The 23,444-nt window shown below is 45.0% G+C and overlaps 1 protein-coding gene across 1 annotated transcript; it reads left to right on the top strand.

Annotated features, from left to right (window-relative positions):
- Positions 4,018-7,178, top strand: LOC110432617. The gene is made up of 4 exons (XM_021453379.1): positions 4,018-4,143; positions 5,454-5,681; positions 5,949-6,098; positions 6,195-7,178. Exons 1-4 carry the CDS (start codon positions 4,018-4,020, stop codon positions 6,663-6,665), a joined length of 975 nt encoding a protein of 324 aa, XP_021309054.1. The 3' UTR covers positions 6,666-7,178.

Raw genomic sequence — 23,444 nt, 5'->3', positions numbered from 1 at the left:
TGAGTTTAGAGCGCTAAGAGATATTAGTAGGCTAAAGCTAACTCGATCGGGTTATTGGAGCATAGATTTCAGATGTGAAACCTCTAATGTATGTAAACAGGAAAAACTTGATGTATGATGTTTGTAATTAATGTAAATTTATGTACAAAGTAATGGTATATATAAATAAATTGCATGTTGCATTGGTTGACATGAGCGACTAGGCTTACATAGTTTCAATATTATGTATATATATATTGTATGTATATATATTAATATATATATTTAAAATAGGGTCTGGTGGGGAAAATTAGAAATTGGTGGGAAATTTGAAAATCTGAGCACAGGCAGTTTGTTTATGTGAGCCGCCTGTAGAGAAATGTATTTCTATAGGCGGTTCAGTTATGTGCCAAACCGCCTGTAGAAAGGGATTGTAAACCACGTACCTCTGTGTACTAGTGAAATTTTTTATTTAAGATCATTTAGAATCTGAAATGCTTTAAAATTTTAGATTTTAAAATTCAAGTTTTGATGCTGAATCTTAGCTTGAGCTAAATTTAGCATAGGTGAATTTGCAGCTGGTGGCAATGAGCATTGTATCGGATAAGAATGAATTGCGTAGTTTATAATATGCTTACCTCACGAATGAAGTTGAGAATGAACACCAGGCAAACACAGTGTGACGTATAGTTAAAGCGACCTGTAATGGAATACTACAAGCTGACACAAGTCATTGCACTATATGTGGATTGTGCCGGCAGGTTTGTGAGGGATGTGGAGTCAGGCTGTTCACTTCATCACTATACCGTTTGCAACCCTATTGTCAGGCATCGCCTGGAAGGTAAAACCCTCTTGTGTAGAGTTTGAAGCAAGGAAACCTGATACAAGATCTCTACAAATGGCGCGTTGTATTCTGATGAGAGTGGTGTGGAGCAGTGGAGGCAGTGCTAGGATACAATTAATTATGAGGATGGCACAATGGCTGAGAAATGTTTCTTTATTCCTACAGCTATCAGAAAGAGCCAGCACAGAAAGAGCAGCTGCGCCTAAAACTAGGAGGTACAATACACGAGGAAGTACAAAATAGTTCGCTGGTCTGAAAAGTCATAACTGAAATTATTATTGGCTGATTTACTGTAAGAGAAAATACTGTTGATTGGCAGAAAAAGTACGACTGATAAAACCAGCACAAGCAGATATGTGAGCTAGTTAGTGTGGTGTCCAGTATTTGGTTGGATCATTTCTAAAATTATATTTTACTAATTAATTATTTGCAACATGCACTTGCCTACTGCATGAAAAATAAAATTACTTTTTCTTGCTGCCATATCCGCTATTTTCCTTGTACACAAAATATATAATGCCAGTGCTTATATTTCATTGAAAATAAAAAATAGTCGCTTAGTTACTTTGTGTTGTGCACTAGTACACAGAGGTACTATACAAGCGGTTCACAACCCATTTGTACAGGCAGTTTGGCGAACCGCCTACGCTGGTGGCCTGTGGAAATAAATTTTTCTACATATGGGTAACTGATAACCGCCTGTAGAAAATAGATTAAAAAAAGATTTAATCCTAGGGAAGGCTCATTGGCTAATCACCCGCCCGTACAGACGGGTAACTGAGAACCGCCTGTGGAAAATAGATTAACAAAAGATTTAATCCTAGGGAAGGGCCATTGGCTAATCACCCGCCTGTCGAAGTCGCAAGTCGCGTAATTTTTCGTGTAAAATTGCGTGCTTCGTGGCCGGTGGGGTTTAAACTCAAGAACTCACCCTCGCGCATAGCCTCCTCTATCACTCCACTCATCACTCACTTGTGTCTATATTAGAGTTTAGTTTCCCACATATTATTCTAAACCGAGCATACATTGATTATTTGAGGCCCTAAACGGATTCAAATTGAAAAGTTGTCAACTACAAAGTTTGATAACTTTTCAAGATCTATAACTTCTATATTGGTAATTTCTCCATCCGAGGTCATTTACAAAATTTGAATTTCAAATTTATGAGATTCAAACGTGGTTTTCAAGGACAAGATGATCTCAAAAAAAATTATCAACTACAAAGTTTCATAACTTTTTGAGATCTACAACTTTTATTTTGGAAGTTTTTTCAAACAAAGTCATTTGAAAAGCTTAAAAAATTCAATTTCAAATTATTTCTATAGATGGTTTTCTTAAACAACAGCCTGTAGAAATATGATTTTTACTGGCGGTTTTTCTAATAGAACCGCCTGTAGAATTACATAATTTCTACATACGGTTTTCCAAACTTTTCTCAAAACCCCAAATTTTTGTGCTCGCAATGAATGTGCCAAAACTGGTCAGTAGATATGTTCTTTAGTAGTCCCAGAATGTACATCCATCCAGTTGAATCGACCCGTGATGCTTGGTTTCATGATATCCCACAAAAGAGCAAAGAGAGGGATACGGGAAGAGGAAAAACCAAAACGAGACACAAAAGCTGGCTATAGTATTGCTAACTCTGCTAGTTATAAGGCCGCCTACACATAGTAAAGATCATGTGTAACAATTCTTATTAATCATAATGTTTGTTAGTCAATTTTACTTAAAAAAGATGAGACAGATAGTGAAAATAAACATATGGACGTACTATTTTCCTTTTCAAGACCATTGGTCGTGTGGGACAGAAATAATAAATGATTACCCAACCAAGCTGAATATAATAATGAAAAACGGTTCTTATATCACTATAATGATGAGTTTAATAAGAGCACTCAAAATTTTACTTGTCCAAATTAACTGAACTTAAATAATTAATTCTACATGTAAAATAGTTTGGTATGTTCAGTTTTTTTTCTGAAAATTCAACGGGGGAAAATCCCAACCTGATTTTATTTCCATATCATTGCAATTGACATTAGCAGCCTACATCAGTTGGATATCAGTGAGAGCGAACACACACCAGATATCAGTGACAGATTTTTGCCTCCTCGGCAGCGTTGGTTTCCACAGCTTTGCTTCAGTTGAACAGGCAATGAGTAACTGTCTTAGAGAAGTCATCTCGTTTTGGAAAACAGCCCCATTTCTTCTCTTCCATAATTGCCATCAGCATGGTGCAATTAACATGTTATGCTGCTGTTGAGGAACCGTGCTGACCTTGATGCTGGAGTTGATGTCATATGCAGCAAAACCATTCTGTGGAACAGGAACACCTAAGAGATGTTCCGTCGTTTGAACCACAGATTGTGCAAAATTTTGCAGCCTTCGTGCAGTGAAACAACAGATGTTCCGTCGTTTGAACCACAGATTGTGCATCCTGGGCTGTCCCATGTTTCCTGAAAAGATTTGCTCTGCACTGAAATTTTCCTTTGACAACCAACCACATGAACATTTGTACCCTAGGTGGCACTGTGTTCTTCCAAACAAAACGTCCAGCGCATGGACGAGCACCTCTACCACCCCCAACAGCCAGCAGATCCAATATTTAAGAGTTAAATACACTGGCGGCCCTTTAACTTGTTCATCTCTGCCATTTAGGTCCATGAACTTGCAAACACAAAATCTGTCGCCTTGAACTTGTTTAGTTGTGCACCAGAGGTCCATACCCCTTCAAAGGATGTTGACTAGGATAAAATGTTACAAAAACTACCATGCATGGTATCTTACTACCTCCAGCACTCCTCTACCCACATCTAGTGTCCACGCGTTGCTCCATGGCTGGCCTGCTGCGCTACTGCCACACACAGATACCATCCCGTCATGTCGATTCGCGCGACAAGGGTGGAGCTCGGTGAAGTCGTGGCCATGTGGATGGTGGTGCCGTGGTCGTCGGTGAAAGACAGATATGCCATGGTGGTCCAGACAGCGTGGCCTGCTGGTTGAACGACATGGCAAAGATGGCCTATCGATGACGGCGTGGACTCGAGGACCTTGACCACGAGTGCATGCTTTGTCAATGTCGTCAACGGCTGCATCCTTTAGCCGCTAGCATTCACGGACGCGGGCACCAAGAAGTTGTACCGCACACTCAGCATGTACAATGTGCAGTTCCTCTCTGGCGTGCTTCTCTGACAATGCCGCTCTTCTTCGACGAAGAGATAGGTGCCCGTGATTGTGGAGAAGACGTGAAGTGGAGCGACTTGACACCCAGTGCTGCGGCGTCCTCAGAGGATGGGGAGATGGACGACACTAGCGGAGGGGTACTGGACACATGTGGGCGAGCGTTGGGTGCAGGTGAGGAGATAACTATGCTAGGGTGTTTTTTTATAAAAATTTATCCTAGTCAACAGGTACATGAAAGGATATGGACCTCCGGTGCACTATTAAACAAGTTCAGAGAGGTAGATTTCGAGTTTGCAGGTTCATGCACCTAAGTTTCATAGCCGCACAAGTTAAAGAGCCGCCAGTGTATTTAACTCAATATTTAATACAAAGGGAGCATGCTTGCCCTTGCCATTCCCTTGTAAGAAAAATTGTTAGTGCCGAGGTTGCTGAGAGAACATGCTTACAAAAGGATGCTTTGCAGTAGTCGACAGAAAGTGGAGCAACAATCAGACAAGGCACCTAGCTTCGCGTCTAAGCCAATATGGAGGTTTGCTGTTGCAGCTGTCATCATTCCTGTGCAAGGGCTAGCAGCCCTCTGAGAAAGATGTAAACCGTTTTATAGTTGTATTATTACCCAACCGGTGATGACATGCATTATAGTTAAGCTCCATTTGAAAACAGAACGGAGTGGTTGAAAAATGTAACCTCACCAATTGAGTAGCTAATAATACAGAGTAAAGTCAATAATAATGGAGTAGTTGACATTGGCAATATTGTTATCTCATGAAGTTGACGAACGCTCTAGCCAATGCAAAGACATACGTTTGGCCAAGGCAAAGTCAATGCATAGAATGCCCTCACTCAGTCCCATTTGCAACTGCTTACGTACGGTAGCTTTATATTAGTCATTGAGAAGGGATGTACAATGTTTTTATTAGTCGTATTCTTGCCGGCTAGTACGGTGACGGAGTGGTGGATGTTGATATATAAGTTGACCCCATCAACCAACCACCTAACACAATAGTGACGCAAGATTAGTGGTAGACTTTTGTGACTTGTTATTTTTCTAGATAATAGAAAAAATCAACGTCAGACTTGTTCAAAGGAGCATCAGACCAAAGTTCGTACATTTACAAGCGCCCACGCATCCATATCTCCATTGAGTGTCTATTTTCTACAGTAAAATAATTCGTGGGACAGAATTTGAAATCTTAAAATGATTAGTATTTTGAGACGGAGTAGGATATATTGTAGTTTAGTGTAGCAAGATGACATCCCATGGAGCCAGTGCATATCCTTGAGCTTTCTAGCTCATTTGGGGCCACAATTTCTTGGCTTGTTACCGTCGTTCTACAAAAAATTCAAATCACTGCCCCCCACCCCCACTCCCTGCCATTTCGATCAGCTTGTACGTATATAAATACAAGTGCCCCATCTCTTATTTCTCGTGATCGCAAGTTCCCAGTGTCAATTCACTGCATCAGCAGCTTTAGTCGTGCGTTCAACGGCAGACCAGAGCAGAACCGTACCCATCAAGGACGGCGCCACCGAACACAAGGAGACATGGCATCGCGACTCGGAAGTTCACAGCTCGAAGTCGACGGGCCTGCAAATGGCACTACTTACCAGGTTAGAGTTTGAGAATGGAAGGGAACATGGACGCCGGAGGAGGACAAGTTGTCTATATATAGAGGTACAATTTTCTCTACGAGCACCACAACCAGAATTTTCATTTTTTTCTAATGATGTGGGATTCTCCTGGTGTTTTAGTATTCACAATTTAGTATAAACTTTTTCTACGAAATATCTCCTAGTGAGGATTCTCTGGTGCGATGACTAGTGGTAGTGTTTTATTAGTAATTAAAAATAATAGGAGAACTCCATCATTTTGGTAGTGCATACAATAAAAAAATTTTGAACTCAAATTTTGATGCTTACGCATTAAGTGTTTTGGACGCAGGTATTGGAGCATGAGCTGTATCAGCAATGGTGCGATGAGTCTGGAAGTGATAACTCACTTCCTACAGTTGAGATTGGTGTTGAGGCAAATCGTTTGCAGCAAACACCAACAGCTCGTGCCGCTTTCAACGCAGTTCATGACATCTGCACGGTGGGACCTCGTTCCCCATATATGTGCTTGATCAGCATCAACTAGCTAGCTTCTGTTCACACTCTCTGCCTAGCTGATCTTTGTTTTAATTTCCAGAGTGGACAGGCGTTTGTTGACAACTGGACTCCAGCTGATGAGAATGAGATCGAAGAGCAGCAGAAGCGTTTCTCCAAATACTCACAACATGCTATCAGCTTCGCCATTGCAACATTCAGCGGATTCGTCATTTCTGAATCATCCTCCAGTGCAAACACAGCAGTCAAGGTCGTCGCTGTGGCAGCACTACGGAAACCCAGGCTTCGCCAAGTGCCCCAGAGTTCGCCGAGTGCCAAAAATCGGGCACTTGGCGAAGAAGGCTTCGCCAAGTGCCTGGCACTTGGCGAAGCCAGCATTTGGCGAAGAAGGCTTCGCCAAGTGCTAAGCACTCGGCGAAGAAACGCACTTGGCGAAATCGCCTCTTCGCCAAGTGCCAAGCACTCGGCGAAGAAAGGCACTTGGCGAAGCCTGACGGCATCCATTCCCATCCCTTGCCATCGGCTTCGCCAAGTGCCTCCGTCTGGCACTTGACGAAGACGAGGCTTCGCCGAGTGCCATACACGTGGCACTTGGCGAAGAGAGGACCATGGGAAATTGCCTGGAAGCCCTCTTCGCCAAGTGCCACGTTGCTGGCACTTGGCGAAGACCTCTTCGCCAAGTGCCATCCCTAGCACTTGGCGAAGTGAAAAACTTTTTTTTTTGAGTTTTGCTCCCAAATTTTTTGTGGAGGTTTAGTACCATATATTTAGTAACTTGTCAACGTTTGGTGCATTTTGAAGTTTTTTTTTCTATATTTTTTCATTTAGTTGCGACTCGTTGTATTTTTTCCGACGAATTCGTTTTGAACTGTAGGTGCATGCAATAATAGTGTCCTATGGTTACAACATTGCTCTTCTTGCTTGTGTGGGTGGAATTAGGTCAAATCCAAGTCCTGGCACCAAATCTTGATGAGCGTGCTTGCGGGGCAACGCTTCCAACTTGTGTGCACGGGGTTTTTTAATTATAAAAAAATCAAATGAACTCAGAAAACCACGAAACTTCTCCACATGCCTTGATATGGTATGGGAAGGCTATGATAAAAATTTGAAAAAGTTTGGAGCAAGTTTGCACGTCGGAAGTTTAGAAACCCAACATCTCCTCATATCGTACGTGGAGATGTTGGGTTTGTGAATGTCCGACGTGCAAACTTACTCTAAATTTTTTCAAATTTTTACCATAGCCTTCCCATACCATATCAAGGCAGGTGGAGAAGTTTCGTGGATTTTCGAGTTCATTTGAGTTTTTTATAATTAAAAAACCACGCGCAGGCAAGTTGGAAGCGTTGCCAAGTTGGCGAAGCTGGGAAAGCCAAGTGTAAAAGCCACGGGCTGAGGGACTTCGCCAAGTGCCACGTGGCTGGCACTTGGCGAAGGCAGGGGCTTCGCCAAGTGCCCGAAATTTGGCACTCGGCGAAGATGGCTTCACCGACAAGATCTTCGCCAAGTGCCCTTCGCCGAGTGCGGCACAAGTGTAAAGTGGCCTTCGCCAAGTGCCCCAGGCACTTGGCGAAGTCCTGTTTTCCAGTAGTGCAGCCTTCTTCGTCGCCATTTTTTCCGACTTGTTTTCATGGAGGATGAAACCAAAGTGGAGCACAGCCTTGGTATATGTCTCGTCCTGCAATCTGCTACTGTTGACAGTGCTCGTATTCATCTCAGTCGACAAGGTCTATGCATACTATATTCTCTTTGTGCCGGTAACCATTGCTGCGGCAATCCTCCTGCAACATAAGCTATGGCCTGGGATGCAGCAACAAAGCACGGACGACGCCTCAGTCAATCAAGATCGTCTCGACTTCATGTTCAAGTTGTCGGCTCTTACCCTCAACTGGGACAGCAACACCATCATCACCATGATAACCACCCTCAATAAAAACATCCCGTCAGGGCTAAACAAATACTCCTACATAGCATTGAGCACTGCAGGGTTATTCTTCACCTCCACCATCATTCTTAGCATCTTTTTGATGACAGTGGCAACGGTGAGAACTGTGATGCTCACTGTCCATGCTACCTGCCTCAACGTTTTGCTGGTAATCATGCTGTTAAGCGCACTCATCGCCACCTCCATCACATTTATTTATAATTTTGACCAAGCAACAGAGGGGGAGGTGCCCACATAACAGCCGTATGTATTATTTTATTTAAGGGTAAGCAATTCCCAGATTGAACCTGTAATTTTTTCTCTCTTTGACGAAACAGTAACAGCTAGACTCTCTTCAGTAGATCTGAAACAGTGACCAGTGGAGGGGTGAATGGGAGCCAATTACAATTAATTTGTTCAAAAGTACGTAAGAGCCTATATATATATATCCCAAATCTGACTAGCTAGACGCATCTCTCTTCTAATTGTCAAGGTCACAAATGTCAACTAGTGATATGTTGACCCTAGGAACAATTAGGTATTTCACAAACCAAGGTGGAGGATAAATGACAAATTATTAATTAAGTTCCCAACGAATTTACTATAAGCTATGACATAGCATCTTACAAAAATTCAGCAGTGAAGAGCAGATACATGTTCACTTTGATGCAAAAGGAATAAACTTATTCATCAACGATGTTTCTAATGATTCCTTGAAAAGTGTATTTCCTATTGCATGAAAGTGACACTTCACAAATTTAAGACATGCTGCTGCACCATCAGAACGGCACCAATCCAACAGTATTCAGAAACTGATATTCTTAGTAGTTCGTACTACCAAGTGTGACAGGCCTAAATATGGGCCGGCATGTCACACCAAACGAGACCTAGGAGGGGGGCCAGGCCAGCCATGATCTGGCTTAAATAAGATGTGTTTTATTGGAAAAAAGATGTCCAAAATCTACTAGGACTTCTCTAGTTTGCTTGAAGAACAAGTCCTCTAAACAAAGCATCAGATCTTCCTCTCCCTCCTCTTCTTGTACACCTGTCTCACCCTCTCCTGCCGTGCCACCACCGCTCCCCTCCCGCCTGTGCTACACGCCCCAGCCCCTGCTACTGCACTAGAACACCGTCATCCCTACCCTAGCTGCCGCTGGCAGAACAGCCACAACCAGAAACCCACCCATCAAGCAGGACCGTGAGAACATGTATCCATAGACCAGATTGGATCCATGGGCAATGCCGACACCACCACGTAGCTAAGGAGCAGCTTGAGGACATCATCAATGTTGAACTCAGTAGGCGCTTCATTGAGATAGAGGAATACCTTATCAAGATCCAACACCTGCTTGACTACCATACAACAAGCACGCACCAAAGAGGACGCTAATGCTGCGACAACAACGACGGAGTTGGAATGTGTGGCTGCCGTCAACTAGCTAGAGGCGGAGACCAAGCGTGCCATGGAGAATGCTTGACACGCCCTTGAATTTGAATTAAAACGTGATAAAGTTGAGATCCAGATCCGATTCAATTCCATACGAATTGGATCTAATTCCATTGCTAGTGTGGAGATTGTGAAATTACGCGCTATATAATCGATCCTTTGGGAGCTGGTTCTTTTAATTCTTAGGCTTTGTTTAGCTACACAATAATCCACCTTAACCCACATGAATTGGAGCTATTGATTTCAATTGGGTTTTGCTGCCCAACAAAAATGAAAGATGTTAACAACCCTTTTTGCAACATACATGCTAACAAGAAGGAGCCTCAAGTTAATTTGCATCTTGGCACTACCGGAAACCAGCTCTTTGCCGAGTGCAAAGTGGTTTGCTGAGTGCAAAAAAAGAACACTCAGCAAAGCCGCTTCTTTGTCGAGTGTCAAAAAAACACTTCGCAAAGAATGTCTCAGCCGAGTCCTAGGAAAAAAACATATGGCAAAGACATATTTTGCCGAGTGTTTTTCTTTGTCGCTAGGCAAATAGTTATTTAAAATCACATTTTGAATCACAAAATGACTTCAAATAAAAAAGTTTTTCAACTACAAAGTTGTAACACTTCTCAAGACCTACAAAGTTTATTTTGGTTATTTCTTCATATGATAAAGTCAAAGTAAATTTGTTCACAAATCTTACATACCTAGTATATATATATATATATATTACTCTGTAGCTGGCTACAAAATAACTTATTTTGTAGCCACTTTGAGTTACGATAATTACTATATTAATTTCCAAGATTATAGTAACAACCTACTAAGTGGTTTACTATAATATTACGGTATAAATATCCCCATATGTTACAGTAACCCAACTATCATAAATATGTATACATATTATCGTAAATTAGTATATAAAATTATCATCAATGGAGGTGGCTACAGAATAACATATTTTGTAGCTAGCTACAGAGTATACTCTCCTATATATATATATATATATATGATTTTGTGAATAATGTTAGAACCACCATGTCGGATGAACAAGTGACCAAACAAACTTTGTAGTCTTGAGAAGTTATAGAAATTTGTAGTAGGCAACTTTTTCATTTGAATTCATCTTGTCGTGCAAAACTGTGTTTGAATTTGAAATTTTTAAATTTTGAATTTTTCAAACAACATCGGATGGAACACAATCAAAATAAACTTTGTAGATCTTGAAAAGTTATGAAACTTTGTAGTTGTTAATTTTTTGATTCGAAATCATCTTGTCATGCCAAGTTACGTTTGAATTTCTCAAATTTAAAATTTAAATTTTGTAAACAAAAAAGTGTAGATCTCGAAAAGTTATGAAACTTTATAGTAGACAACTTTTTATTTGTATTCGCTTAAGACCTTAATAAGCAATTTACACTTAGTTTAGTATAATATGTGAGAAACCCAAATGATTTATAGACACACGTGAGTGTGTGGTGCAGTAGTTAGAGGAGATACCGTGCGAGTGAGAGGTCACGGGTTCGAATCATGCCGGCCGCATAGCCGCAAATTTTGCATGAAAAATACTAAGACTTGTGTGGTGCACTAGTTAGAGGAGATACCGCGCGAGTGAGAGGTCACGGGTTCGAATCATGCCGGCCGCATAGCCGCAAATTTTGCATGAAAAATACTAAGACTTGTGTGGTGCACTAGTTAGAGGAGATACCGCGCGAGTGAGAGGTCACGGGTTCGAATCATGCCGGCCGCATAGCCGCAAATTTTGCATGAAAAATACTAAGACTTGTGTGGTGCACTAGTTAGAGGAGATACCGCGCGAGTGAGAGGTCACGGGTTCGAATCATGCCGGCCGCATAGCCGCAAATTTTGCATGAAAAATACTAAGACTTGGGCCTAGCGTGGCTGGCAATTTTTGCGCAAAAAATACTGAGACATGGGCCACGCACGGGAGTCGAGCAGGCACTGGCTGGTGGGGCCCTCCCTCAAATAAAAAAAATTCTATATTTTTTGTGTTTTTTTCATTTCAACCTTTGCCCAACGAAAAACACTTGGCAAAGACAACTTTGCCGACACTATTTTTATAGAGTGTTACACTCGGCAAGCCTTTGCCGAGTGCCTCAGAATCCGGTAGCGAGGAAGCCATCATTAAGAAAATTAAATTATTAATTAAAGATAGTTGAGAGTATGAACTAAGCCTTAGCTCAGTTATCTAGGTTTCTTGTTTAAATCTCGTATTTTTCTTCATTTATTTCAGGATTTGACAGTGTCGTGCCTTCAATGGTAGACGTGTTCCCATTGATGGCAAGGTGGTTGTGGTGACTTTCGCAAAAAAAGATAGTTGAGAGTAATTTATACATCATAATAGTTTCCGGTTGGCCTTACATCATAACTGATTATTTACCAATCATTGCTAGAAAACATATAGAAATCACGTAGGATTATTGCTACATATAGTTGACAGTAATTTTCTACATACTTAGTCGCGATCATCTAGCTAATTGTAACAGCTTATTGCTCTAAACACCACTCCGTGAATGCCTATTTTTTATGTGTGGTCCAACTTTTTTGGGGGATCACTATGATATAACACAATTATAAGTATGATGTGTACAACACTACTACCTTGGAGTATAAAAACTCATACAAGGTATGATCATATGGTAGGTCTCTCTTTCACATACCTTCGCCACTTGCCTTGGCTTGAGGTTGAGGTGAATATTCCTACACATGTGCTAATGAAAATAATGCCCGTACCCTCTGCAAAGCCAATCACTTTTCGTGACCACAAGCATAGATCTGGTACTAGTGGGGAATCCAGAGGTCCATAACCTTGTTTTTCACCCAACCATTAATGCCAGTAGTAGCATCTTGTTGCGACCACACGTAGATGCAATTGTCCAACCTCTCCGTTGATGACAAGATGAGAGGATCGTGGTCGGATCGATTGAGCTCACCTCCTCCGCAAAACGAGCTCCCCCTATGCGCAAATTATTGTGATACATAGCACCAAACACAAAAGCGATTGGCTGGATCTACCTAAGCGAAATGGCCACGAGAGATCGCACATAACGCATAGAGACTCGACGTTTTGTAATGATGTTTGGCTTAAGCCTACATCCCCAAGGCATGGTTATGGGGTTTCATCCCCGAAACCATGAAACCTTCCTCCTAAGGTGCCAGCCAAAGCCGCCAACACCCCACTGAGCCTTTTACTTTGTCTTGCCTCCCACTCTCAGTGACTAAGTTACAAGGGCAGCCACCTCCTTTTGTAGAGGGTCGGGATAAACAAGAATCAGGATTTAGCTCACCTAACCCTATAGTGTCATACAACACAAGTCAAACGTAACCCCATTAGACTATCCATACCGTGGTGACGTCCAATCCTAGGATTTACCCTGCTTGGGTCGCCAAGAAAACCTTGCTGCCGGCGAGCACAGTAGTCAGTAGGATCTGGACAGGAAACTTTGTGAGAAGACCTGTGGCTATGTAGTGGATGGCCGAGGAGCCGAACCGCAGGACACATACCAGTGCTGCAACCTGCTTATTGTCCGACTCCCAGGGTATGGACATGCATTGACACGGTAGCACAAGGCGTCATTACCCTGGTCGGCTGGGAGGAGCGTGGCATGGAGGTCATCTGAGAAGGAGGAAATGAGTGACTCGAAGAAGACCAAGCTGTTTCTGCAGTCCCCAACGTTCCGAGCCAGCAAGTCACTAAAACCAAAGTCAGCACTTAGGGCTAGAGGCATCAGGTAGTGGTACAGGGGCGGATCCACAATAGGTGGGCGGATCCATAATATATAGGTGCGTGGGGGTACAGCTGTACCACCAAAAATTCTTGAAAAATACCAAGTATATATACCCTTAAATACCTTATATGTATAATACTTTTTCAACAAAATTGCTAGTCTGCTGAACCATAAAACAGCCCTAGCACTCTACGTTGGCTTTTTCTAGTTGCAACAACATCCCAATTTCAAGCTGCACACACTGATATATAGGCAATTTGTTGAAGACAAAATGACAAAACACTCTTAAAATTGATCCCATCAGCTTCCTTCCTCAGCCCCACTGCAAACCCTCGTCATCTTACTGTTGTACTGATGGCAGGGGCGCTAAGTGGGTGGGATGAACTTCGAGCCAGTGATGCTGCCATTGGAGACGAAGACACTGAGTACGCTCGGTATGTGGCGTATGCAGAAGTTAGGGAAGAAGTGCCTGGAGGAACCATGAAGCCAGCACTTGCTAGTGGGTGTGGCACTAGACAAAGGAGATCTCCATGGTGCACAAGGTGGAGGCAGACTGTCTTTCTCTGCTGGCAGCTGCGGTAGCTCCATCGTGTTGGAGCACATCGCTCTTCTGTGAATTTGCTGGTTGGTTGCACATGAAGAAAATTGGCAGCCCATATTTGCTAATCAGGGTGTCTCCTAGAATGTTTTTTTTCTTCAAGTGTTGTGACATCGCCACTTGCTATAGTAGCGATAACGTCACCCACGGATCCAACGGCAGCAAGCAATAGCCATGGGTGAAGAAATGAAGGATATCTAGGCCACAACAGAGGGTGGCAGGACACTAAACAGCAGATGAATAATGGCACGAGCAGAAATCGGTGGGGGTGTGTTGCAACAATAGGAGCCCTGTTCGGTAAAAAAAGTGTGGGATACATTTTCCTAGGGTTTAGTATGTCATTATTTATATGAATTCCTTTTATATATCTATTTTATTGCTAAATTAGTATCATCTTTTAGGAGGGCGTTAAATGATTTTAGGGGTTTTTTATTGTATTTTTTTGGGGGTATACCAATAAAAGCAAAACATTTATTGCCCAAAGAAATCAGATTTTGTTTTCAAAATGGACAAACTCGAAATAACCACTGACATATTGTGTGTTGGCTACTTAACGCCCAACCTACAAAACAATGTATTTAACACATTAAATATTCCAATTCTAGTCATTGTGCCCTAGCGAGCTGGTTTCGCATACAATTTTTGTGTACTTGGATAGCTACGATCTCATTCTTTGCCATGCTCACCTTGGTTCGCTGGACTATGGCACGCGCTCGGTCTCGACCACCTTGCGCATCTCTGCAGGGAAGTCATCTGCCTCTATGGCATGTGCCGCCTTGTGGCCAACGACGATGCCACGCTCCTCGTGGAGCCTAGTAGGAACTCACGTGCGCATACTTATCTCCCCATATCATTCAGCGATAGTGACTTTGCTCGGGTGGTGCAGGATGTTGTTTCTGGTGGCTCACAAGCTAGCCAGAAGATGACCTGTGTCAGATTGGCCCGCTAGGTGCTGCCAAGTGCATGAGCAGATGCAGCGTGTTCGTCCCTTGTTCTCCAATGGTAACATGTGCCACCATGCCGTTCGTGGAGGCAAAGCCGGTTCTGGCTCGGTAGACATTGTCAGGGATGGCACACACTGTTGGCAAAGGCAATGCGCTGTCCGTTTTTCTGATATAATTAATTTTTCTTTCATTGTTATGGGCATGTATGGTTGCTTCCCATCTTTTGTTTGGCATTGATGTCCTAAATTATTATTTCTTGAAGGAATGAAAAAATAGTTTTAGTATTAAATTGCACTATAGGTTCATGAAGCTGTACCATTATTTCAATTACATACAACAAATCTAAGTTCCTGAATACCTTATACATTATCTGGTCTCAGGATATAATTACCTCACTTTTAGTTGATTCACTCGGAAATAATACTGTTGTAATTAATTAGCTGGCTACATTGTTGCATTCTAATCAAAAGTCTTTTCAGTTTATAGGAAATTGTTCCACTGAGTAAGGTGCGCCGTCGACCAGAAAATGGCTACAGGCTTTGTTGGATTCTGCCTGCTGCTTGAGTGTCAGCCACCACAGATGTGTTGGATGTATACACCAATGAGGTGACCATGGTTTCCAGCTTGCAACAAGAAGGGACACCAGGCAAGGTTGTATCCCCCTTGCTGTCAACAACTTCAGAAGCCTGCAATTCACACTCAGATGCCACAACGAAGGGAGGCCTCCATGGTTGTTGAAGATGATGATGAAGTGCAAGTGGTTGCTAAGACCAAAGAGCTGTAGTGGGGAGGCCGCACATATGTCCCGGTGATCGTATGGCCATGGTGCCCAGAGCCGCTGCCAGAATTGAGCATGTGGAATGTGTTGGTCGCGGCGGCTGTCGTGTGAGCGACGTTCTCCGGTGTTGCTGACATTGACGACGATAAAGATGGCATCCTGGCAAGTTCATACATGACAAATAAATTTGTTAGTGCCAGAACTTTGCTTCTTATTGTCAACGATGAGAGAGAAGCAGTCTAGGGCATGTGCCACCTCGTGGCGGACAACAATGCTGGCCCAGCATCATGGCCACAACATGTCCAGCACAATTTGCAGCAACATGAGCATCGGTTAGTAAAAAACTTTGTGGTAGAATATGATTTTCTTATTTGTGCACTTGATTGAGATACATTTCCCTAGGTTTGGTATGTCATAATATGTGAAATCCCCGCATATATTTATCTTTTTGTTTTATTAGTAACTTCTTTTTTGGGGGGACATTAAATGAGTTTTAGGTGCTTTGGATTGTATTATTGTGGGTGTATATCTCAATACAAGAAAAAAAATTATTACCCAAGAAAATCTCATTTGGTTTCAAAAATAATGGAATGTCTAAATAACCCCTGATGTCTTGTGTGTTGCCTACTTAACCCCCAAACTACAAACCCATGTACTCAGCACATTATTAACAAGTTTTGTGTATGTGGAAAATTATGGTGACATTCTGTGCTACGCTCGTCTTCGACCACCTCGCCCGCAGGGAAGCCATCCGCATTGAGGTCGTGCGCCACCTCATGGCCACCAAGGAAGTTGCGCTCCTCAGGGAGCCTTGTAGGCTCTCGGACAGTTTGCAGTCTTATCTCCCGGTAGCATTTGGTAATGGTGACTCAACAGTAGCAGGAGCACATATCAGAAATACGGAGGCAAGGACTTGGATGAAAAACTTTGTTGAATCTCACACCACTGGTAAAAGAGTCGAATAGGTGGCAGGTGTTGTGGTCACAGTAATCTGAAGCGACCTCACGCATTTGGTGTTTTCTCACGCCCTGTACCATTCACTACAGGAAACCCAGGCTTCGCCAAGTGCCCCAGAGTTCGCCGAGTGCCAAAAATCGGGCACTTGGTGAAGAAGGCTTCGCCAAGTGCCTGGCTCTTGGCGAAGCCAGCACTTGGCGAAGAAGGCTTCGCCAAGTGCTCCTTCTTCGCCAAGTGCCAAGCACTCGGCGAAGAAACGCACTTGGCGAAATGGCCTCTTCGCCAAGTGCCAAGCACTCGGCGAAGAAAGGCACTTGGCGAAGCCTGACGGCATCCATCCCCATCCCTTGCCGTCGGCTTCGCCAAGTGTCTCCGTCCGGCACTTGGCGAAGACGAGGCTTCGCCGAGTGCCATACACGTGGCACTTGGCGAAGAGAGGACCCTGGGAAATTGCCTGGAAGCCCTCTTCGCCAAGTGCCACGTTCCTGGCACTTGGCGAAGACCTCTTCGCCAAGTGCCAACCCTAGCACTTGGCGAAGTCAAAAAAAAATTTTTTTGAGTTTTGCTCCCAAATTTTTTGTGGAGGTTTAGTACCCTATCTTTAGTAACTTGTCAAGGTTTGGTGCATTTTGAAGTTTTTTTTCTATATTTTTTCATTTAGTTGCGACTCGTTCCATTTTTTCCGACGAAATCGATTTGAACTGCAGGTGCATGGAATAATAGTGTCCTATGGTTACAACATTGCTATTCTTGCTTGTGTGGGTGGAATTAGGTGAAATCCATGTCCTGGCACCAAATCTCGATGAGCGTGCTCGCGGGGCAACGCTTCCAACTTGCGTACGCGGGGTTTTTTAATTATAAAAAAATCAAATGAACTCCGAAATCCACGAAACTTCTCCACATGCCTTGATATGGTATTGGAAGACTATGGTAAAAATTTGAAAAAGTTTGGAGCAAGTTTGCACGTCAGACGTTCGGAAACCCAACATCTACTCATATGACACCCCCGGGTGACGAGGACGACGACCACCAGCGGGGGGACGAGGACGACGACCACCAGCGGGGGGGCGAGGACGACGACCACCAGCGAGGGGGCGAGGACGACGACCACCAGCAGGGGGGCGAGGACGACGACCACCAGCAGGGGGGCGAGGACGACGGTGAGACGACAGGTGGAGGGGGTTCCAGTTCCTCTGGTACCCGCAAAGTCTACCTGCGCGGGCCCTCTAGGCTCCAGGCTATGCCCCTCCCGCACCAGCGCCCGGTGATCAGACCCAACGGCAACAAGTAAGTAACCATGTATATTTGTACTATTGGTTCGTACGACATTTTTAAACTCAAACCTCATACTAGCAATTATTCTTAATTACTTGTGCAGGAACTGGATCGTTGTGTCTGGAGAGCGAGGTCGCCAAATCAATGGCACGATGACTCTGCTCATTCGGAAACACTACCCTGGCAAAGTCTTCCATGCCGGGGTGGACGGGCTGCCGTACTCGTGGGAGGCCTTCTACACCGCTCAGGACCAGTCGCTCGGCATAAGCGTTGCTGAGAAGATCAAGCAAGACTTCTGGGTGAGTCTTCATCGTACCGCCTTGGTCAATACTACGCACTTGTCGATACTTCTTCAAATAATGAAAGGTTACATCGCGTTTGCATGCAGAACTACTACAAGTGCGACGAGGGGTACATGGACCAGGCGAATGCGGTACTGGACGTGGTCGCCAAAAACCGCCTCTCGGAATTCTACCACGAGACGCGGCTCTCTTGCATCATCAAGCACTACGGGGACGTGGAAAATCGACGGGTCGACAAGCAAGAGGCTAGGGAGATGGTGTGTCAGAGGACCGACCTCACCAAGGAGCAGTACCTTAACGTAAGCACAAATCATTTGTTATGTTTTCTTTCATTCCAAATTGGTTGACTTGAATTCACCTTATGATGTATCAAACACTTTTGATGGCATGCAGGTGTGTCCGGACTGGTGCGGTGCATACCACAACTGCTGGGAGGACATTGTGGACAAGTGGCTCTCAAAGGAGGCCTATGCGAAGCACATGGAGCGTCGGGAGTGCCGCTTGAAGATGCCTGGGTTGCCACACCACCAGGGCCCACAGCCCCTCGCCCAGTACGCCGAGAGATGGGTATATTACTTGTGTTATTCATTTTTTAATTCTAACGCTCAATTTTCATTACTTGTGATCGTCTATGTGTTTTCCTCGCAGTCACGGTCGCACGAGAACCGAGAGTGCAACGAGTACTTGGCGTACGCCCTGGCACACAGGGGCAAGGCGACAGCTCCGGACAACGTGTACGACCCAGCTCACGGGCCCGAGGCGTACACCAACGAGAACGCCTACACCAAGCTCACGGAGTACACGGCGGCGGCTCGCGAGCGCCATGGGGCCGACTTCGACCCGACCGCCTAGCCCCTCGACACAGACCTCGTGATGAGGCTGGGAGGAGGGAAGCAGCACGCCCGGTACTGGATGGCCAACAGCGCCATCTCCTCGTCCTCCGTGGACAACCTCGCCACGATTCGGTCGAGGAGCACGAGCAGCTCCGTGCCCATACGACCTCGGCAGCAGAGCTCGGCGCAGATGGTGGCGGCCTTTCAGGTGACTTCACTTTCTTTCGTTGTCCATTGCTTTATGTATTCGATCATTTCCTTTGCATTGTCTAAACCTTGTGTGTCGGATATTGCAGGCTCAGATGAATCAGATGCAGAGTGACATGCAGGAACAGATCCAGGCCCAGGTACAAGCTGCCACTGCAAAGGTCTTGGAGGAGATGGTTGGCTACTTTGGGGCGATTCAGATACCAGGTGCGGTAATACCTCCCATCCCTCCCTCGTTACTACAGCAACTAGAGGCAGCGCATGCAGCCACGCAGGCAGCGCAGGCCCAGGCAGCTTCGCAGGCGCCAGGTGGTGGGCCAGTGGTGTATTTCGGGACCCCGGTGAGTACCTTCAAAGTCATTGATTTCTTTAGCTTTTGCGATCATCTCACAGTTACTAACGGATTCCCTACTTCGTTGTGCAGCCACAGTCAGCGGGTTCGAACCCGACTCCACCAGAGGGGCCTTCTCCACAGGGGCCTTCTCCACAGGGAGGGTTGCACGGTGCCCCTCCTCCACAGTACGTGTACCCTGGCGCTGCTCCGCAGTACACGTGGCCCCCTCGGTGCCCTCTGCAGTTCACTTGGCCAGGGTACTCGACTCGCCCTCCTCCACAGGCCGGGGTCTACGGTGGCCCTCTTCCGCAGGCCGGGTGGCCGACTCTCCCTCGTCCGCCGCCGGGTGGCTCTACTCAGCCGCAGCAGGGTGACCCTGTGTGGGACCAGTGGGCTGATTCACACTCTGCTCACCAGGGGGAGCCGTAGGTACCTCGCACGTCCCTTTACTTGTTTATGTGTTGGACTTAGTTGATGGATTGTGATGGACTATGTGATGGACTATGTGTTGGACGTGGTGTTCGTCGAGGATGGACGATGTGTTTATGTGATTGTGATGGATGATATGTGGTTGTGGACATGTCGATGGTTGTATTGCGATATATGTGATATATGTGCTATATTGTGATATATGTGATGAGTAATTGTCGATGGATACGTTGTCCTAATAGCGGATTGCGCGGAAATAGCCCGGACATTTTTTTTAAAAAAAAATTTCCCAGCTTCGCCAAGTGCTGCACTTGGCGAAGGCCTCTTCGCCAAGTGCCGCACTTGGCGAAGCTGGGAAAGCCAAGTGTAAAAGTCACGGGCTGAGGGGCTTCGCCAAGTGCCACGTGGCTGGCACTTGGTGAAGGCAGAGGCTTCGCCAAGTTCCTGCCATGTGGCACTTGGCGAAGAATATTTTTTTAAAAAAAATAAAACATTTCTTCGCCAAGTGCCGAAATTTGGCACTCGGCGAAGAGCTCTTCACCGACAAGATCTTCGCCGAGTGCTCTTCGCCGAGTGCGGCACTCGGCGAAGCCTTCGCCAAGTGTAAAGTGGCCTTCGCCAGTAGTGATTATTGCCAAGACCAAGATTGTACCAATGTGCGATTGCAGCACCGGTTTGGAGGGTGAGAGCTTTCTGGACCCCAACATTGCTGCTACTGCCACCACTTGCTCCCGCTGGTGCCACGGGTGTGAACAATTACGTGGCAAAGATTGTCCCCCTGGGGGACCTCATGGTTGGAGAGAGCACCAGCAGCTGGCCTCGTGAAGACATGCCCGCATAGCACTGTGCCCAGGGCAAGCGGTTATTTATCCAGGTAAGTGCTTGATCAGCTGCAGAGCATTCGTCCCTTGTTCTCCACCAGGAACACATGGTGCCATGGTGTTTGTGGAGACAACGTCAGTGCTTCTTGTGTAGCTGTTTCCATGTATGGCATGCGCCGTCTGAGGAGGAGGAAATGCGGCGGCTTGAGCAGGACACACATACTCTTCGGTGATATCATGGCCAAGCCCTCCAACCCTGCTGCTACAGTTGAGCACGTGGAATATGTTGCTTGTGGCAGCCATGGCGATCCACGATGTTCTTCAGCGCCGACGGCGCCGACAACGACAACAATGACATCCTAACAAGTTCACACATGACAAAAACATTTGTTAGTGCTAGAAGATTGCTTCTTGTTGTCAATGACGAGGGAGAAGTGGTCAAGGACGTGTGCCACCTCGTGGCTGACAACAATACAGGCCCCAGCAACATAGCCACAGCATGCATGTCCAGCACAATTTCCAGTGACATGAGCATCGGTTGGTAAAAAGCAATTTGTGGATTATGATTTTTTTGTGTGTCCACCTGATTAAAAGTGTGGGATACATTAATTTCCCTAGGTTTGGTATGTCATAATTTTGTGTATATTTATTTTTTTTTGCTGAATTACTAATTTCCTTTATGCTGGGACATTCAATGGTTTTTAGGGGTTTTGGATTTTATTTTTGTGGGAGTATATCTCAATACAACGAAAACCTTTATTGACCAAAGAAATAAGATTTGGTTTTGAAAATTATAGATCTTTCTCCATTGTGTTAATTTGGCCGCTACTTTCTGCCACTCAATTGTAGCTGCACCGTTCTAGCCGGTGATTTGTGTTCGTGTGGCCTGTTATAACCCAGTGCATCTCGCTCTCGGTTCCTCAGGAGTGTTTTGAACCTTTTCTTCTTAAAGCAATACGAGCCTACGGCACGTTTTCGAAAAAAAAAGCAATGCAAAGGGAATGGATAAACATCGGTAATGGGAATGGAACATTTGAGTAGTAGTATGATTTGGAGTAGCCAATGTAAACCAAATAGTTGTACGGATGCTTTACAGCTGAAATTAAGAGCAGCAGATTTCTGAAGTGGTGGCATCCTGTGGCCGTGGCATCAGCTATATCCAATGTCCAACAAACTAAAACCAACACGACTGGCTGGCAGTGTAATCGTTTTTCACGCAAGCAAACCGAATGACACCGTAAATGTAACCATTTTGGTCACACTTGCACAGATAGTCACCACTCAGTTCCACAACACCTGACATTCTTGTACATCACTTACTTTCTACCGACCGCCCTACCCACTGTGTAGATGTGCAATCAGGACTGTTGACCAGCCCTTAAATTAGATGCAGCCCACACCGCGTAATTTTAGAAATGAATTATGTTAGGTAAGAAGCATAGTACCTCGATTTGTGTGCAGATGTGTTATTCATGAACATGAGTGATAAAAATATATGTGCCGAGTTATTGTATCTTCCAAAAGATATTACTCTGTTGATTGCCCAGCCTTGGTCGTTCACTACAAAAGGCATCCATTTGTTCAGGAACGTGCAGCGGACTGCCATAACTCTTAACTGCAGACATGGCATGCCACAAATGAACTCATAAATTCGAAGTCTGTGTGTCTAACATGGCAGAATTAGATAATTCTGACATCTTGGTGGACCAAAATTGGCAAGAAAAATTTTGAATTTGGTACCTAAAGAAGGCTCATCATTGGTGGCCATTCAGTTGATTGAAGGCCGCAATGAATGACCAGCAGTCCTGAACCTTCCTTGCCTGCTGCTGCAGCCGCCTTTGCTGCGATTGGGACTGGAGGCCAAGCGCAGGGGCAGCTGGCACCATGGCGGTGGCCCTGGCCTCTACTTGCGCAAACCGACCACCTGGCGATGGCTATCCTTGGCAGCGGTGTCAGCAGCCACCAGTGACAGCAAGAACAGATCTGGCATCCCAGCATGTGCTGCCTTGTCATCCATTCTTAAGCAAAGTGGCGCGAACTCCGGTGTGCCGGAGCCCAAATCAACCTTGAATGGCAAGAGAGTGCCGCTTCCACTGTGGGATAGGGAGCTCCTCCCCCTTCTTTTGCTTCTGCGATCACAAAGCTCCAATCTTTGTGGGCACCGTGCGCTCAGAGTTCATGAATTGAGCTCGCGACAATACCCAGTGTGCAGCGGCCATGACATCGGCGATGTTACCTGACCTTGCCAGCATTGACAAAATGACACGACATCCTGGCATGTTCACACACAACAAAAAATCTGTTAGTGCTTGAACTTATCTTTTCATTGTTAACGATGAGGGAGAAGTGGTTGAGGGCACGTGCCACCACATGGCAGATGCATGACGATGCAGGGCCCAGCAGCATGGCAACAACACGTCCAACACAATTTGCAGTGACATGGGCATTGGATGGTAAAAAAAGTATGTGGTAAATTATTACTTTTTATGTATGCAGCTGACTAAAAGTGTGGGATACATTTTCCTAGGTTTGGTACGACATAATTTATATGAAGAATCTCTCCAGAGTGAGGGCCTGTCTCAGGATGTATCATATATACTTGCATCGCCATGTAGATCTTGCTAGTTGGCAGGATCTCGACCGGTGACTTAGCAAGAAGACCCTTGGCTATGCAGTGGATGGCCCAGGATCCGGACCACACAGGACACGCACCTGCACTGCGACCTTATTGTCTGACTCCATGGTGCAGATG

The sequence above is a fragment of the Sorghum bicolor genome, chromosome 2 (genome assembly GCF_000003195.3).
Source record: "Sorghum bicolor cultivar BTx623 chromosome 2, Sorghum_bicolor_NCBIv3, whole genome shotgun sequence".
Taxonomy (NCBI): Eukaryota; Viridiplantae; Streptophyta; class Magnoliopsida; order Poales; family Poaceae; genus Sorghum; species Sorghum bicolor.
Note: the sequence above shows the minus strand (reverse complement) of the source record. Positions and strands in the feature narration are given on the sequence as shown.

What these genes read in the sequence shown, in the direction of transcription:
- LOC110432617 (XM_021453379.1), top strand. Translation starts at nt 4,018, where the DNA reads ATGCCGCTCTTCTTCGACGAAGAGATAGGTGCCCGTGATTGTGGAGAA. An exon ending in CAAGTTGTCTATATATAGAG is followed by an intron (nt 5,682 to 5,948) that starts GTACAATTTTCT and finishes TTTTGGACGCAG; the next exon opens with GTATTGGAGCATGAGCTGTA. An exon ending in CAGTTCATGACATCTGCACG is followed by an intron (nt 6,099 to 6,194) that starts GTGGGACCTCGT and finishes TTTAATTTCCAG; the next exon opens with AGTGGACAGGCGTTTGTTGA.